General features: G+C 41.3%; 1 protein-coding gene across 2 annotated transcripts in view; it reads right to left on the bottom strand.

The window, feature by feature from the left end:
- Lk6 (Lk6 kinase) overlaps positions 1-19356 on the bottom strand; it is a 255815-nt gene that overhangs the window by 69487 nt on the left and 166972 nt on the right. For both annotated transcript variants that reach the window (XM_071588760.1, XM_071588762.1), the window contains exon 2: positions 10163-10535. In XM_071588760.1, the coding sequence (XP_071444861.1) occupies positions 10163-10535 (373 nt within the window). The remainder of the gene's footprint in view (positions 1-10162; positions 10536-19356) is intronic.

The following is a 19356-nucleotide window of genomic DNA, read 5'->3' as shown; positions in this document are numbered from 1 at the left end:
CTCGCCCGCTAGCCTTTTCTTCATTCTACCTTACTTCCTTCTTCAAATGCTCTTTAGTGAAATTTAAATCAGTTATATCTCCCATGGAGTCATTCTTACTTATTTTCGGTACGTTTAAAACCTAACAACGTCCCACAACCTGTGGTGGAGGCAATTAAAGCAAAGGTAAATATGTACAATTATCCTTCCTCATGCGTACGCAGCCATAAATTCGCCAATTTCTTGCAGTGCAAGTTTTGACTCTCAAAACGCACTCCGTACTCAAAATTAACAATAAGGTCTATTCCATTCTAGATGCGAAAATATCTTTTTGATTTTCTACACATTCCTTTTTCTTTTTGCCTAGATAGTTTTCATGGAGAAATAAACCTCACACCAAAAAGATTGCGAACGACTTTTTCCGGTGACTGTTGCCATGTAGCAGTGTATTTATATAGAATATGAAAATTTTTATACTACTACACTTTTTTACTTACGCCACTTTTTAGGTCGTATTTATCGTGTAGTATCTTCAACTCGTGCCACGAAAAAGGTTGGGTGGAAAAGAATGCTCGATAAAGTCCACATATGCTTGATAAATTACACCCAACAAAAATAAAGGAATACATGTTGGAATAGGAGGAACACAAGGTCGCTGAGAATGATTCAGGGGTCATTCGCGCGAGGTTTTTAAACTCTCCTGCGAGTTACGGGGAACGAAAGACGTAGTGCTACCAATCCTTTTGCTCGATTTTGTTGATTATATTTTACCGAATCATTATAAGTTCACAAAAGAAAAATCACGGTGAAGTTAATAAGATTGCCGCGAGAGCAACACATCCCAATACGCAAAAATTCCTGTTTAAGAACCGGCAAGTCTTACACAACACTGCAAAGGAAAACAAGGCCCACTGAAAAGATCTCCGGTTGCATCCTCAATTTTAGGGATTTAAGTACTGTGCTAAAAAGAGGGATGAGAAAGAGGGATATGGGTAGAAATTGAGGATAGGGCAAGACAAAAAAGACTGGTTTGAACAGAGTGAGAGAGAGAGAGAGATAAGAGGAAGTAGAGGAAGGAGGAGGGGGATGGAACAAAAGGATGGGAGGGAAAGTGAGTAGGTGGGGGTGAGAGGTTCATTGATCGGAATAATGGTGAAATCCAGGCACTCCCCCAAACTCTGTTTTTATTACACCTAGCAGAGATAGGTGGATGACCCAAACTTCGGAGCGGGCCAGTATCGATCGTCGAAACAGCAGTGAGCTGACACAGAGCTCTCTCTCCTGCGCGGGGAACTCTAAACCCGAAGCGTGGGTCAACTCACAAAGTATGCTTATGTCATTCACGAGCGTAAGAGCCTCGAGGTCCAAAAGGAAAGCGAGTTGGCCACCTATGTCCAAGCAAAATAATATTTCGGCATTTAGCGCATTCGCGGACGATATGAAAGACAACCTCACCTCATTCATTATTATGGAAGAGAGAAAGAAGAGGGAAACGAATATTCGCGATTAAGAGTTATCTGTGGAAACTAGTTTAGCCAATATACCTGGCCAGGATTTACTATTTTACCGGAAAATTCCTTTTTTAAAGGTCATTTATAAATAAATATTCTATTCTCAGTAGGAATTTCTTCCGTCCATGGAAAAGATTCACAACGCTAACTATATAAATTAGGAATCATTAGTCGTCAATTCTTCCACTAAGCACACATCCTCCTGCCACACACCCTAGCGGTGGCTTGGAGGGTACTAAAATATATAATGAAAAAATAAACATCAAGATTCTCCGATAACTGAAGCCATACATGAACATATACATAAACACCTCGCCAGGAAATAGAGAGATAAACAACTTTCAAGCCTTAGGTCGCATTCAGAACCACGACCTACAGATCAGCAGGTAGCCGCCGTTATCTACCCCACGAATGCGGTCAACCCTATTTTCATTCACATTTTTATCTCATGATCGTATTAAATGCCAATTCCATCCGTTTAGAGTAATAAGCCGTTTATTCCACCGCAAATATTCCACAAGGGTAGGGCTCATCTCGTACTATGGCGTGTAAATTTTACGCATTAAGGCAACGAAAGGGAACCAGATCATTCGAGTGCCCCTTGCATTTACCCCAGAAGATCTGGTGCTGAGATTTCACAGGGTGTAATATTTGAGATGTCTAAGGACATAACTTGGGTTTGAACCCGGAACCCTTCGGTCTGTATTCGAAAGCTGCATCCATTGCGCTTCCAAGCCGCCTTTGCCTCGAGTTGAGTGTCGGCAAAAATCCTAAATCGGTAGAGAAAAAGCATAACCGACCTGGGAAAAAAAGTATGGTCCAAATTAATGCAATAGTTAAACTTTTTTCAGGCATTCAGAGTAATTCCAACTGCTACAAATACGTCACAATTGTCATTACACGCTACAGGATTTATGGTTTCAAAAACCTTGGATTACTACAAAAAGTAATCTGGTAATTTACCATTTATTTTCTCCCAAATCCATAATAGGTAGGATGATCATGTTTCCAAACCTTTAAACAAATCAACACACGATCAATATTCGAGCTTCTGCAAGGAAAGCGCCGCAGATTGTCAGAGAGAGAGAGTACAAGACGGACGATACGCACGGGGCGTCACAGTGTTGCACACCATTTTCACTGCAAAGAGTGCCAGGTGGCAAATTCGATAAAAGGAAATCCCCAGAGGCATGCAAGTGCACGGAAGCCCATGACCCCCCCTCCGATGGACTGCAGTGCCCCCCTTATCCTCCTGACTCCACGGGAACAGACCGCCCTTCGCGGGGCAATGACTCTCTCCCGGTGGTAAGGATGTCAGCGGCGGGGGTGTGGAGGTGGAACAGCGGAGAAAGAGGGAGGTGCGACGGAGGGGGGGGGGTGGAGGGTGGGAGGCGGTTTGCTCTGGGTGTTGGGAGGAGGCAGGCAACGGAAAGGGCGGCGGCGGTGGGGAGCGTGAAGGGAACTTGGGTGAAAGGGGGGGAGGGGAAATGTTGAGGAGGGAAGGGGGAGGTGAGGGCATAGACGTAATCCAAATGTGCTCTACGCCTACTTTCCAAGAACAGCGGCCTCATGCCCGTGGCGGCGGGTTTATCGACACGATGCGATATGACTGTGCCGCCGCGGTACAGGCCCGCAACTGACGGCGGCCATTCACCCAGTGACCCCCACGGATTTTTGTATGCATCTACATAAATATCCAGCGATCCACCAAAAAGGTGTGGCAGGGGATGTAAGCACCAGGAGGGATGGGTAGGAATCAGGGAGGATATAGGAGAGGAAAGGAAAAGGGAAAAAGATATTCACCGAAATACCTCAAATAACGAGCACATTACTATACAATTTGGAGGAAGACTTAATTCAAAACAAGTGTTAATTTCAAACCATAAAATAGTTTGTTTTTACATGAAAAGGATGAAAATTAAAATGAAACAATACGACAGACGACCACCATACGAAGAAAGGCCATGCAGAACTGGAAAGTAAGAAGGGAATTTAAATTAATTCATGGACATCCGACTTATGGTCATCGGTCCTAAAGTCACGCGTAAAAAATGTGACACCCTGCTGTTGGCAGACGACGGTGTGAGGCATCGACACCACAGAGAGAGACGTGGGATGGAAGGAGAAGCTTAACAAAAAGGATAGGGAATATTGCTATAGGCACTACATTCATGACATGAAAGTCCAACGCGAGAAGGGATTTGCCAACAAAACACGCCCGATTAGGGAAAGTTCATGCATTTAAGTAAAACTAATTATTTCCTAGACGCTGTGAGTGGCAAGTACGATTTTTACTATACTCTGAAGATACGACGTACGATCGTAATATCCCGTATTGTCCGTGGAAAGACAGAGTCATGGAGTCTTCTAATTCTGGCATCTATTTCTTAAATTTTCTATTGATGATCCAAGCGACTAAAGGTTTGAGAAGAAACCATGCTGCCGAACACGCTGGACTTCTCCATGCCGTTTTCTCTCGCTCGCACACCGCCGTCCGAAATTTTAGAGAAATTCGCAGAAGGAAGGTCGGTATCGAAGCTCTCTCCCACCGAAGAAAAACCAAGGCGTATTCAGTGTCCTTAACGTCTTTCTCAATTTACGACGAGCAGCTTACATGGGCATTCACGTCGCAAAAAAATAATGATAGCATAGACGGGTACACTAAATGCTAACCGGCGAATTTCACAATGTAACAATCATACGCACATTTAGGCGTCAATTTACTGGTATTCCTCTTTATTGGCATTAGCTTAATTATCCACGAGAACTGAATAAGTTGCTTGAAATGCCACGGAGAAGTGGGTCAAATTATAACGACGTTTCCTCGTCATTTTAGGGGCTTCAAGAATATATGCAAATTATGCAATTTTTACATAACCGTGCGCCACGTGATGATGGTAAAATAATTATTCACATTTGGTCGATTTAAATACGAGCTCGTAGCTTCGAATAACACTTGCGACACATGGTCTGCTAAGTAATTATTCTCGTTTAACTCATTAATGTACACATCCTCAGATCACGGAACCTGATGTGTACCTACTTTTTTGTTCCGAACTTGAGTGCACATTTATCCATACGTACAGCTATACTCGTACCCAGGTATGCATGATCAGCTTAGAAGGATGAAATCTGGCATAATAATATCCTAACCCATTTTAGTTTTTCTGGCAAATAATGGTCTAAGAATACAATAAGTTCGAGAAAGTATCTTTCCATGATTCTTCTTTCTCTTTCTTGCGCTTATTCTAGTGCCAATAATTTAATAATAGTGAAGAGATATGTAAATAAAAAAATCAATAATTAATCTTTCCGCTTCCTTTCTGAAAGATCTTTCAAATTTTTGAAAGAAATTAAAACACACTCAGTGGGACGAACATCTTTCGGCAGTTACATCAAGTTTTGAGAGGATTGCCTGAAAATCTGGAATCAGATTTGGGAAATGTATTTTAGATGAAATGGTTGAGATAGATTTTTACATCGGTATATAGGAGTCTTTGAGGATGACTCGGAAACGGAGGACCATAATTCATTGTTGAATTAATTACGTAATAAAGACACAACCTAGTGTCACAAATAACCCCCTTTTTGCACTCGCCACAAGGCATGTCCCTCCTCGAGAAGCAAACTGCAGGCCCCGTTGCTTCATCTTTTGGACACGCACTGCAAAAAACAAATGCCCCGGATGATGGTACTTTCTCTGAATTATATTGCTTAGCTCGGCAGGAGTATCCCATGATATGAACCCTCAGACCATCTGGATGCCACGGGCGTACACACAAAAGGCTCTTGGTGGAGGCAAACCAATCGCCTGTTGCGTGCGCCGGCACGCAGAGCATGCAAAAGTAGAAGGAGGGGAGAGGAGGATGTAGGAAGAGAAAGGCGAAAGGGAGCTGCTGCCTCTGCTGCTCATTGTTCGACCAATGATCCAAGCGACGAGACCACCTTTGCATTACGCACTTCGCCGGCCGGTGTTTCGCAACCTCCCTCCCGCTGAGGCGGCGGGAGAAAACACGAACTCGCGTTCGTTACCCCAGAGGGGGAGGGACCTCTTCGCGGACCGCGTGTATGTAGGAAATAGCTCTCCCCACCCGACCGCTACCGGCACTCCCAGCCATAATGTCTTCGAGTACAATGCGGCTCGAAAAATAAGCCTACGGGATGAACGTTGAAGGCATTTTGATGAATGCGTGGCAGCTCAAGCGGCCCGTAGGAAAAGAGGTATTCTGGGCAATCTGGCCTATCTTTCCGCTCTAAGGTCTGACATCTTGAAACAGAATGGATCAAATAGCGTTAAACATAAGAATGTGCATTGAACTTAGGAAAAGAGGTGACCTGTGGTATCTAGCTAGAGCAGGAAACACGAAATTAAAGGTCCCATTTGCTTACTTTTAATTCAACCCAAAGAAAAAATTAGAGCAATTTTTAGTAGTTTTTCATCAAGAGAAAATTAAATGGACACGTTCTGGAACTGTAGGCAGCTAAATGGGTAAAAACATTTAACATCGCAAAATATCGTTCGGGTCAACTGCGTTTGATTTCCTCTCCTTGTGAACAAAATTGTTTCGTTAATGAGCAAAAGCAACTCTTAGGACTTAAAGATAAATTATCGTAGAAGTGGTTTTATTTTTTTGCATTTATTATACAGGTTATCACGTTCAAACGGAAGCGTGATCGGTAGCCCCAATATTCTCTTTGTTATAAGAGCAGTCCCTCCTCTTTCATGCGTGCTTTGGAACGAGTCACCGAAAAAACAACTAAAATGTATATCCAGATAATTTGGAGCTATCTTACGCTAAAGAAAAGCGTGGAATGTGACAGGCTGAGGTGAGATGAAATCTATTTCGGCGGGGATAGAACGCGATCCCTCCGTGCGAAAACATTAAGGAAGAGTGCTTTAAAATGGCCACCATGGTCAAACAATAGTGCTCTCAAAACACGAAAATAACTGCACACTTCGCCAAACTATCGACCGGCTAACATAGCTCCTTGGCAGTTTAAATACCCGGAAAAGTGGCATAAAACTTCCGAGGAGTGTAGCATTATCATCACATGCTAACAACAATTTAAAGTGGGCTGAAGCGGTCATTTAACTCTGCATTCATGATCAATATCCCACCTCGGTTACTGAGCCTTTCCGCGAGTGAAAGTTTTCGATATTTTCTTAAATAATTAGACATTCCAGGAAAATATGAACGAGCCAGGTACAAAGCACAGATTTATCCGGGAAAAAGTTGGCACTCGCCGCTATCCCACAAGCGGCACGTGCTTATCTCGACGGCTGGCTCTCAGACGCGGCATGCGGTGCTTGCGCTCGCCAAATATGGGCGAATGGGCCCCACCTAAAAATGCATTGCTCCCTGGGGGGCCTATAACAACACCATTGACTCACTACCTCGACGCTGCTTGCAAACCACAAGACAATCACTATGTATACGTAAACGTCGTGGTGGTGGAAGGAAACTGCGGAAAAAGAACTGGGAACACGCTTCGAGACTCATCATTATGGGGACACTTATGGCTTGTCTTAAATTACGTACCTAAAGCCATTTCCGGATTTTTTTAACCTGCACTCCTAAGCAAGAATCCATCAGACATTAACCGCCGTCTCAGATGTATCGGCGTTATCATTAATATCATAAAGGATTTTTATAAAAGAGAAACAAGCGCATTTAGGTTAGAAGAAAGTATTTCGATACGATTCTGTTCAACTAAGTGCTTGTGTTAAAATAGCACACTACCCTGAAAGGCTTATTTATAATTTATTTTAATGATATTAGAATGCATACAATGAAATAAAAGAACATTGAGAAACTCTTTTAATAGTTTGATAAACGAGTCGGTAGTCTTGAAACAGCAGTTCTTGTAGTTAGTATTTGCAGAATGTTTTCTTCGGTGGACAAGGGTGAATAAAATTATTTCTCCGTGACCAATAGGTGAAATATTACAATAAAAAACCCTGCATTAGATTGCTCTTAAATGATCCCGTATATTAATAAATTCCCCGTAAGGAAATGAAGTGTCAAAACCCAAGCTTTAAGTACTTAAAGGACAACCATTTATTATCTTACTTCAAACATGAATCGCTACGGACGTCACTTCCAGCCGCTCGGAGCATCCGTTTTTGAAATATCTAGAAACAGGTAATCTCATAAATTATTTTTTGCACTACTTATCATAGTAGTATACAATCGAATCGAAGAAGAGAATGACTTTACGAATAGACATAATGGTGTAAACCAGTTTTGTTTTGCATCGAAACCGTTTGCGAAATTTCCTTTTTTGCCCTGCGAAGTTCCCTGAGACATCTTTGTCAGACTTCACTTACCTTAGAAAAACTTAAATATTTATTACATTTTAAACTAGGAGCACGCAGTGGCGTCCTATCTCATTTTCGACAGCTGATGAGTTTAACAGCATATTCACCGAGGTAAAATATTTGTCTGCGGTAGGCCACCCGACCAACTAATTTTATTTTTTTTATGAATTTGATAGGTTTTAAACATCCGGAAAAGAGAATTTTAAAATACTGTGGTCTTTTCCTATGATTTACACATTTCTTCTTATTTTATGGTAGACTTCCGCTAACAAAAAACACAAACAAACCGAACCTGGGAATTTCGGGCTAGCGATATTGAGGGCTCTACTCTATATAGTTACCTTTCAATGCAGCACTTCCTCAGGGAAAGTTCCACCAGAACTATTCCAGTTTAATTCTTGTGACCTATATGTACACCAATATACGGTGGTGTACTTAGAGTGGTGACGTTTATGACAGGAAAAGGAAGAGAATTTCTAAAAAGGAAAATTAATCGTGCAATGGTTCCTGTGCGGTAGACCCGATTGCCTATGTTTGTCTTATTTTATGGCACTTTTCGGTGAATCGGTGGTGGTAAATTCAAGTATACTACCTTTCACTGTACTGAAGACTTAGCGCATGTCTTAAACACTCCGAATTTCAATAACTTAAAGAAAGGAACATTAGAAATTTTTTAATGGAAAGAGAGTCAGTTTCGATATTTTAAGCTGATAATTGTGAAAGAGAGGGAAATCAGAGAAGAGATAAATGTAGAAGGAAAAGGGTTCCAGGACGTTACTCATTAGGTAGAAACTGGAAGGAAGTCCAAACGATAGCCACCATGACCACAGTACTATCAGAGTCTGACAAACAAAATTTTTTCTGACAAACGCTGACCCAATAATTTCATTGTTAGCCATTTGAACTTTATTTCAAACTTCCCATGCCCTTAAATTTCGACTTTAATCGTAATATCGAATATAAACATGGTAATATCGAATTCAAACATGGTAATATCGAATTCGCGTGACAGAGAATTGTACAGCATTATTTCAAACAACTCTTAATAACTTGCACAAAATTACGGCTGAGTCGGCCGATTTTTAATTTTGTGAATTATTTTTTCCTTTTCGAAACACTAATGCGGGTGTAAGTGAACAGATGGAACAGTAGAAAAAAACTAGATTACTAAAAACTAGCAAGAATTTCGCCAATTATGAAGTTAAAATGTAATCTTATTTGATTATAGAGCATATTTTCTGGAATGATAGATTTTATATTGCATTGTAGTACATCCTTGAATTAGGAATAGTTGGGTTTCAAATGCTAACATGGACTCGCAATACTAATTAAAATCTGCATTAACTCTCACAAAAAAACTTATTGAATCACGCTGGGCCTACCAGCAGCGGACGTTTATAGCAAATGCCTCACATTTACGCACCGAGTAAAATATAAAAGACTTTTTCGGTGCCTTATCAATTTTGGAGAAAATGTTTTGGTATTTAACCTTCAGTGGATGGGGAAAAAATGTCCTAGACTAATCTGGGGCCTCCGACTGAAAGAGTCCGAAGGAGGTTTCAATTACTAGATATTTGGACGGTCCGGTCGGCACTCTTCAGACTCATTAATATGAACTTGTTCCGATTTTTGTAGGTGTTTTGCACTATTGGTTCCGATGATGGAGAAATTCGTAATGGAAGCAGAGAAACAACCCGCATCCGACTCATCTCTTTGAAGATCTCCTCCTTACTCTCTTCGACGTATACCTATGGTAAGTACAGCAAACACACACAGGCAAAAAAATACGCGGAAGATATATGTACTACGGCACGGTGCGTTACTAAAGCTATTATTTATTACGCTAAAAATACATCTGTGAAAACAATATTACATGTTGGCACACTGATAACGATGAGCATCCGTATACATTAATTTTGCCGGAAATGTACTAGCTGTGCAATACAACATTATAGGTGAAGAGATTTAAAATATGTTTATTTTCTTAGCACTATGCGTAACATTGTGAAAAAATGTAGCAGCTGGAGTTCGAAGAAATATTTCGGCTACTGACTCTTGAGTCCGTCCTGGGTGATGTGCTAGAATAAAAACCCATCTAAAAACTAGGCTGCAAGATTTTCTAGATACCACAGCAACGTGGGAAACGTCGAATGGTGGCATGCGACAAGGAACAAGGCCCCTCATCCTGAATGTGTGAACTTCATATGCCTTAGCGCTTAGTTCGAGTTGAGCTCCACCCTGTCAAAACCGCACTTTGGGGTGACTGTCGTGATGATGGCACAAACAGGTAAAACTTAACGAAATGCATTTCCTTTCGAGGATGAAAACAAATGCTCAAAAAAGAAAAACTCACCTTCCGAGCCGTTGTTATGATCTTGAGCTAGCTTCCGATGAGGCCTTTCGCTGCTGCACATCTCTGCCGTCTCCACGTCCCCGTTGTCCTTCACGCCACCTTCCCCGTGATGCTGCTGTTGTTTCTGCCTCCGGCCGAGCTGTTGTTGCTCGCGGTGCATCCGTGCGCCTTCCTCTCCTGGGGCCGCCTCTTCGCTCCTGGGCCTGTCGCTGGGAGAGACTTCGTCGCCTTCGGCACCCGAGGCGGCAGCCCCCCTTCCCTCTTCGCCCCCATCGCCGCCTTCCTGTCCCATCCCGAGTAGGCCGCCATGTCCCGCGTGTTCACCCGTCTTGTCTTCCGGAGGCCCGTCCATTACTCTCCCCGCATCGCACTCCTACAAAGGGAAGGAACGAAACGGAGACCGTTCAGTAAATCCTATGTGAGTCGCTGAGCGACAACGCTGTGATTATCAATGAACTTACGGACACAGCAGTCCACATGGATCTTACTTGTTGGTATTAAATTTGACTAAACCTCAGCGCGAAATCTGCGAACAGCTCCCAATTGCGGGATATGTTTTGGTAACACTAGAGACTGGACAAACAACTACGAATTGGTTCAATAATATAATTTAAAACGCAAAAATTGACAAATTCAATATATAATGATAACTGGCATTGTCAGTGACGACATAAAATGGCGCTGTTTTTGCTAGGGCTACTGATTTTTGACGCTCGGGGGCACATTCTTGTGCGTAGAGAAATGTGGCATACCTGATGTTGATTCACCCCCTGCCCTAGCGGGTACCGCGTACATGTAGATGTATTCGGAAAAATTCTCCCGAATACGGAAGAAGTTTTCAGCGGAACAACGTTCACTTCCGTCGCAGTACGTGGAACAGGACTTTCCAACTGCTGGTCTTCAGCATCATTCGTTCGGAGCAGGTAAATCTGGTTTATAACGAACCTCTTTCTTCACTCGAAACTTCCAAGCATTTATGGCTATTAGTCTATAGCTAATATGGCTAATAGTCTCACATTTACGTGGATTTTTATTCAATAAACTTCTACAGTCTCGTCGCGAAGGTTTTGAAATATTCAATTGGAAATGCAACCAGATAATATTCGAGGGCATGGCGAATCGGGCGTGTATCAAAATGGCCAAAATCAAAATAAAACTAAGTAATTTAAAATAACTGCCTTAAAAAATACCTGAACTCAAGTGTTTGTGTTTCTGGTAGATCTGAGCAATTTTCCCATTAGTGGCTACAATTAAAAAACGAACGAAAAATTCCTGGGAACTTCTCTTCAATGGCTAATTGAGAAAAAAATAATGTCATTGTTGTACATTATCTTAATCAAACTAAAATAATCCTTTGGTACACTTCGGTACTCATGAAACAGAAATCAGATGAGAAACTTAAGCATCAAGTAACCAATGGATAGTACGTTGCATTACCGGCAAACGAAACGACCCAAAGCTACGTCATTTGGGCTTTTTGCGTGCCCAGGTGAAATGAGTGACTCATAAAAATCCACGATGACTCCTTGCGAACGCTGGTACCCCGACGTGAGACAGGTTACTTTACACACCCTAACGCCGTTGTGGCGGTTTTCGGGAAAAAATATTCAGATGCAAGACAAATGTTCCAGAAGTGATATATTTACCTTTTCCATAGTTAGATTGACGACGGAATGTGTGAATAAAGCAGACGAAATTACGTAAAAGAGACCTCCACGGTAAACCTCGTCATTCAGCCTCAGCCATGAATGAAATGAAACGAGCGTAATATCTGACCCCATTCTGAAATCACTTGGAAAATGTCATCAAAAATATATATTATCTCCTAATTGAAAATGAAGGTTCGAAATGTTATCAGCAACACTATTTCACAGAGAACTAGCACAACGCATATTAACTGAAAATTTGGACATGAGGAAGCTGTGTGCAAGATAGGTGCCGCGCTTGCTCATACTCTAGGAAAACCAGTGTCGGGATGATGTTTCAATAGTGTTTAGCAAAGTATCACGGAAAAAAAGGAGAATTTTCGCGCCGCTTCATAACCATGGATGAAACATGGGTCCATTACTTCACACCCGATACGAAAGAACAATCAAAATAATGGATTCAAAAGGAAGAACCGGCTCCAAAGAAGGCGAAGACCGTTTCATCTGCAGGCAAGGTCATGGCGTCGGCTTTTTGGGATGCGCGTGGGATAATTTTCATCAACTATCTTGAAAAAGGAAAAACTATCAACGGCGAGTATTATGCAACTTTGATGTAACGCTTGAGCGAAGAAATCAAGCAATAGCCTCCGCATTTGGCTAAGAAGAAAGCGTTTTTTCATCAAGACAATGCACCAGCTAACAAATCCGTTATTGCAATGGCCAAAATTCATGAATTAAAGTTTGGATTGCTACCTCATGCACCTTATTCGCCAGAATCAGTCCCTCGGATAATTTTCTGTTCGCAAACTTGAAAAATTAGCTCAGGGGTCAAAGATTTTCCAACGGTGAAGAAGCGATGTCGGCAGTTAATGGCTATTTTGAGGAGCAGTACAGATCTTATTATAAAAAGGGTATTGAACTTATTGGATATCACTGGACACAATGGATAGAGCTGAAAGGAGATTATGTTGAAAAATAAATAATTTTTTTCCCAATTTTTGTGTTTTCTTTGTTGGGTCGGGTACTTCTGAGACCACGCTCGTAATCTTTATTAATAAAAGAATAGCCTTGAGATGAATTTCACAGTCTTACATTCAACTGTGTGAAACTGCATGATCATTGAATACGGCAACCAGGATTGATTGTTACATAATTAGTTCTTATTACACTTCAAGTTAATGAATGAGCTAATAAAAAATTGAAAATTCTGTTTTGATTTCAGTAATTTTCTCAAGATTCGGAGAGTAAGATGCATAAAAATACATTTACATGAGCGCGTGAATCATGTACATGCTAACAGGTTCAATGATTGAGAAATTATCATTTCCGCACAACAACTCAATGAATAATGCATTTCAGGCTAATGTTACAAAGTAATGAATTGTTTAGAAAATTAAAAGCTCAAACTTAACTCATTTTTAAAACTGAAACCTATAAAATACTTTTAAGTAGATGCATGAGTATATGCATACACATTGTTCCGTAGACTTGTATTTCGTCAATCTAAGAGAACTTCAATAAAAACCATAAAATCGATTAATTATCCTTTAACATTAATCGTATCGGGCAGTCTCATCATCAAATTCTTAAATGGGCCGGTTATGTGTCAACTTGTAGTAATCACTTTTCCACACATCTATGAACATGTAGGGATATTGATTTTCCATTGACAGAGGTTTAATTTCTTGCGTAAGGAATAACCATAATGTATAATAAGGCTTACTTCATAACACATCATGTATTTTCAATGTACCTAACCTCCATATGAATTGGCACTTTCGAAAATACTTCTGCCAAGTGATCAGCATCTATCCACAGCAAATCAATGTGTGCTTCAGAAGAAGATTGATTTGTACGAGAATAACTGACGCAGGAGAAACGACTGACACGAGGCTAGACAATACATCAAATGATTGATTTATACTTGCGATACTCAAAACGTGATGAAATAATTACATCACTGTCATTACCCTAATTACGAAATTCATTTAATCGGAATGAAGACACAACTCGGGCTACTTTTTATGGCTGGATTGGGAATTTAAAAAAAAACAGCTAAGGAATGAAGATCCGCACGTCGTCCTGCCGGAGGGAAAAAATCCAGTGAGCCTAGATCGAAGTCCGGCGTAACTGCTTATCCATCTATTTCCAACAACTGGTATTTCCACGCACGCACTAGCTGAGCGTAGCTCATGGCATGGAGGCGTACGCATTTTTAACGTAAACAATTAGAGATTTACTCAAGCGCCAAGTGTTTCAATATTTTTTCCTGCACTGTTTGCAGTAAGGGTGGCTTGATATCTTCATGAATAAAATGTTCATCTACTGACCAGGCAGTCCCACATTCAAATCCGGGTGATGCTCCAACATCGCCTCAGCTAAACTCACCCTGTATGCTTTTCTGAGGAACAGAGCTTTCGAGAAAAATATCGGCGGCACAGGAAAGGGGCCCATTTCCTCGAATTTTTGAATTTCCCTCGCCGAAGGCACCAACCAATGCGTCACTGGCACTTGCCTCAATGATCAAAACATACTTTCGGGTTGAAGAATGGTTTGCACTCAGACCCTTTAGAAACTGTAAACGACACTTCATTTATAATTGCCTCATCATGCGATCGCTCATAGAACATCCAAGTATCAAACACTGTCAATCGACCCCCGCCGCTCAAACCTATAATATCAAAAGTCTTTGCGACGTCTTAAGTTGTTAAGTAAACCCTTAAGTTAGTAGCAGCTGTTAAGCAAGGTATTAGTTGGACGCCCTAATGTGACGGCCAACTGTATCACCGAGAACAATGGAGAGGTGTCTATTCGCAAAGATTGTCTGCGATCTCATTAATAGCATGGTAAGCGAGGTGGAAATATTTCATGGTTCAACGGCACAGTTCATGGCCCGCACTGTCTATCGGCTGAAACCATTTATATTCGGGAAATTCTGGTGTGCAAATATATTAAGTCGCCTGCAAAACCTGAAATGAAAAAATTAACGAATCCCGTTCGAACAAAATTACGAAATTAAACCGAAATATTATCTCGGAGGAGTGCTTTCCCATGATATCCTTTCAAAGGAGGATATGATGCAATCTCTCGACTTATTTGGTAAATGAACGCACGCCATCCTTAATCGCCGTCGACGATTGGATGTCACGTGCGGTGGAGTAGTTTTAACTTATAAATTCACGGAACCACCACTCACATTTCAGGTAATATAATCTTAATACTGGCCCTTCAACGGGATGACACATTAAAAATACACTTACCAATTCTATATATACGATAAAAATTGCATGATTAGCACGGGTAAGGATACATAAGACGACGGCCAATGCATCAAAGCGATTAGTAAACCAGAATATTTGCTATTTGCTAATAAGTTCTCTCATAGGGCAGAAAGCAAGCGGTGTCATTGCAATCAATACTGGACTCATTACCACAGAAAATACGGCAGGAACATCGCTATTAACCGCGGTGGAGTGCAAGCCGAAGGCAAACTAAAAACGTTACGGTAAAAAAAGACCTATGGGGTAACAAAACAACATAAACAGCAAGCATGAAACTTCAGGACAAATTCAACGACCACAATAACTCAAGAAAAAATCAGTTTGTTTAAAACAAAATCAAAAACTTTTCCTCGTTCTCTATTCATATTTATACCCGAAAACTCCCAGTTATTGTCTCAATTTAAAGTTTGCGTGGTAAGCACGGAAACAAGTGAGGGAGGTAGCATTGCGGCGGGTATATGTTAGCATTTCCACCCGCTAACACGGTTTGATCGAGATGGCAAAACGAAATCTCACAGTTGTGGAGTCCCTCACATGGAAACGATCACAAAGTTTAACGGCCCTTCAGAAATACGGCGAAATGCCCTTGAAATGCCCTCCACAAGGCACTCGAGTTCCAGCCGAAAAATATTTATGTTAAAAATCTGCGTCGCGGAGAATAAAACCAAGAACCTTCGGCATGGCCTGGGGCACCGATAGACAAACCTGCTGATGGCCAAAGAAAAAGGGAATAACACGAGTTGAACGAATTAAGGGACTTCAACATTAAACACTAACAAATAAGAATACGTGAGAGTCGGATATATGCTCAGAATTAAAAGAACGAAGCATTCGGGCCACTTGATTAATTCAATAAAAGATTGGTCTTATAGATTGGAAAAACATTCATTTTGCCGAAAACTACGTAGACTAAAAAATTATTCGCGATCTTCGGAATCCGGGGGATTCATCTTAAGAGGAGGTTTGCGAGTAGGGGACGCCTCCACGTTTTCCGCGAATCGACACCGACGCTACGCTCGTTCATCGGGAGCGTAGGAGATCGGGGAAATTTTCCTGAACTTACGCCCGGTACTATTTCCGCATTTGGCATTCCCTACTCGCGCTGTTTTCCATTGGCTCCCGCCTTCGCTGACTACGACGGAGACCCATTCCCGCGCCACGCTTCGCCCCGTCCAACCAACTACGAGTTCTGGAGACCCGCCGCCGCTGTCCTTGAGAGAGAGCCCTTTGTTTCTGGCTTCACCCACCCACCCTCCCTCTCTCCCTCCTACTGCGAATTTCATGACCGACCCAGATAAGGGGGGGCTGCCTGCTCACCATCGCCGCCACAACATCCCTTCGTAGCGCTCATCAAAACTACGGCCATTTTTTGACGCCCTTTTTTCCCGCCAAAACAAGCGATTCTTTCGAATCGCCCGTCAGGAATTCCCCGCCCGTCTAATGAAGCTTACGTGGTCATGCGGGCGTCTCAGCACAAAACTCGTTGACCTCGAATACTTGATCGTCCTATATTACCGTCCCATCAGAGCCCGAATAGTCCGACAGAATCTCTTTTGGTTCCCTAACAGCAAGCAACTACACGATACGAGTACAACATTTTTCAGGTGGGAGCCTCGTGAATCATAACATCGACCGCTCTCACAAAATCTTCACGTTCGGAGATATGATTACGCCCTTCAATGTCACGCTTTACCATTTTCTGATGGTGGCGGGAAATATTCTTCGTCGTTATTATCGCGCCAGATTGAAGGAGGAAATTTTCCCCGATGAATTAAATACCCGAGAAACAGCGATATAAGCGATATAATATACCGTGTAAGCGTTAAGATTCCCACCGAATCCCATTCTTAATTACTTTTCATTTTATTTCGACCAGTTTCCTATTTCATCAAAACCTACACGCACGATTAAAGAACAGGTAGCTCAAATACTAAGCAGCAGAGGGCGACTGATTTGCTTCAACACAATTAAACAAGCACGAAACACCGGCTAAAATAACACTATACTCCAAAAAATGCAATAGGTCATTTAAAAAAAAAACAGAGGAAAATTTGCGTAAACAGGGGAGGGAAAAAATATATAAATGTATCTTCCATTGTGTCCTATAAAGAATTTAATATCCAATGGCATATGCTGATTTTTTTTAAACGAGATTACAAGGTCTCGAAGGAGTGAAAGCTTATGCAACCCACTCGCACCGTTCGCACGAGGGCACATGGCTCACACGAGGCGAAGTTCTGTGTCGCCGGGAGAACAAATAAAAGCTTCCACCATTTCGAGACTAGAAAAAAGGAAGAAAAGAGGACACGTGAAGCTCTACGTGGATGGCTCGACGAGCTCCCAAGCAAAGAGGAATGCAGCTGGCGAGGCCAAACGACACATTTGCCAATTGCAGCTCAACTGGTCCAGTAGAAAATAAAACGTTCGGTTTCTAATACAAATCCCAACTACCTTGATATCATCAGTTCCTGGGCGTTCTCGGATGCTGACATACTAAAATGCATGTTTCGTTAGGCCGATAGCGGATCTGACAGAGAGGGGAAATTTTTAAGCAAATTATCTATTTTAAGAATGAAAAAGCAACGACTGAATTACTACGCATATTTTGTTATTTTAATTTGATTACATGAATAACTCATTTATAATCTAATGTTATTTTATTTTAATTTTATTAAGTAATGAAGTTATTGGGTGAAATTATATCCTTCACAAATATATGCATTAACTTGCACTCATAGCGTAAACAATGCATGTCTTTTTTCCATGGGTCAATTGGATAGGTCACTGAAACCCGACGAATGTTGTGAGCTAAATTAAGGAGTGAGAACGAAACAGACAGCCCTGTATATCCCGCGGCCATAGGGTTTCTATGCCATAGCAAGGCCATAAAATGAATTCTTATTTCTTGGTAAATAAACAATTTTTCACTGTTAGTAAAAAGCAGTCGGAGTAAAAGGAATTATGTCATTTGTTGTTTTAAAATACCTGTAATTAAGTTTTCCTGCAGAAGAAAACCACTGACCTGGCGGAACATGATTTTTGAATCAAACGAGAACGATAAAAACAAAGCCATGTAACGAGTAAGAGCAATTATGTACTTACTCCCATCGACCCTCATCCCATACTTCGGGCTTACACTCCGATCGCAGGCGTTATCAGATCTTCGAAATTTAGCGACGCGAAACTAAAACTATTCAACGTTCGCCCGAACCGAATTTCTGGGGCAAGTTGGATAAAAATAGCTGTGATGCGTATTGGTCGCACAATTGGTCGCACAAACACACGATCTTGGCTCAAAATCCGACGATCCCGAACACAAAAAATAACAAACAATGAAGCAAGCAGGAGAAGAAGTTCCACAAATGAAGATATGTGAGGGACAACAGACAGCGAGAGATCCTGTATATTTGACTTTAAAATTCGGTAAATTGCGAACAATTTAAAACGGCAATTTTTCACAGAGTGGCTTTCAACGCAGGAGTAATTCCGCGGGCGTAGTAAAGTTGGATTATCTTTGCCGGCACTTGAGATAAATTATCAGGCACCACCAGCACCATTTCTTTTGGCTGAGAATTTTACGGTTTTATTTTTATCAAAAGTGCAACCTGATTAGATACTGCAAAGCCATAACACGTTAGAATTCGTCAACCAACCAGCTTCATGAAGCCGTATCAAGAATTAGGAAAAAGGGTTGAGCAACAAAGTGTATCGGAAATATGATACAATATTTATATTGGTCTCCGTAAAATCGCATACAATGAAGAAAAGAGACCCGAATTCCTCTGTTAGTAAAATAAATGGAAGGAATCGTACTGATGTGCTACACGAGTCTCTACATCTATATAAGGAGATAAAAGTTGATTCCTGATTCCAGGATTTTCAGGGCCCGATATTTTCACGAACTTTTTACCACTAGTGGATAAAAAAACGGCTGGAAGGACATGATTTGGAAAGAAAACAACTTTTGGTATTAAAAGCGCGGAATCCATATTGTTATCAGAAGATCACAAGGAGATTAGCGGACACTTTGGGCTTAAACCGGATCAGTTAAGTAAATCGAGCTATTTATCTCGGACCGTATTCGCCTATTTTCCTATAATCCTATTTTCAGCAGCTAAGTCAATTTAAAAATGTTCACATGAAATGATGACGAACCTAAGAGAATGTACAAAGTCTTGGATGGGTTGCACGCTACCTTTAAGTTACTTACCATTTAAGTTCCGTAATGTTGTTTGAAATCATTAAAAACATCACCTGCAGATTTAAA

This window comes from Hetaerina americana, unplaced genomic scaffold (assembly GCF_022747635.1).
Source record: "Hetaerina americana unplaced genomic scaffold, ioHetAmer1.1.p SCAF_3, whole genome shotgun sequence".
Classification (NCBI taxonomy): domain Eukaryota; kingdom Metazoa; phylum Arthropoda; class Insecta; order Odonata; family Calopterygidae; genus Hetaerina; species Hetaerina americana.
This window is presented reverse-complemented; position numbering and strand designations above follow the sequence as displayed.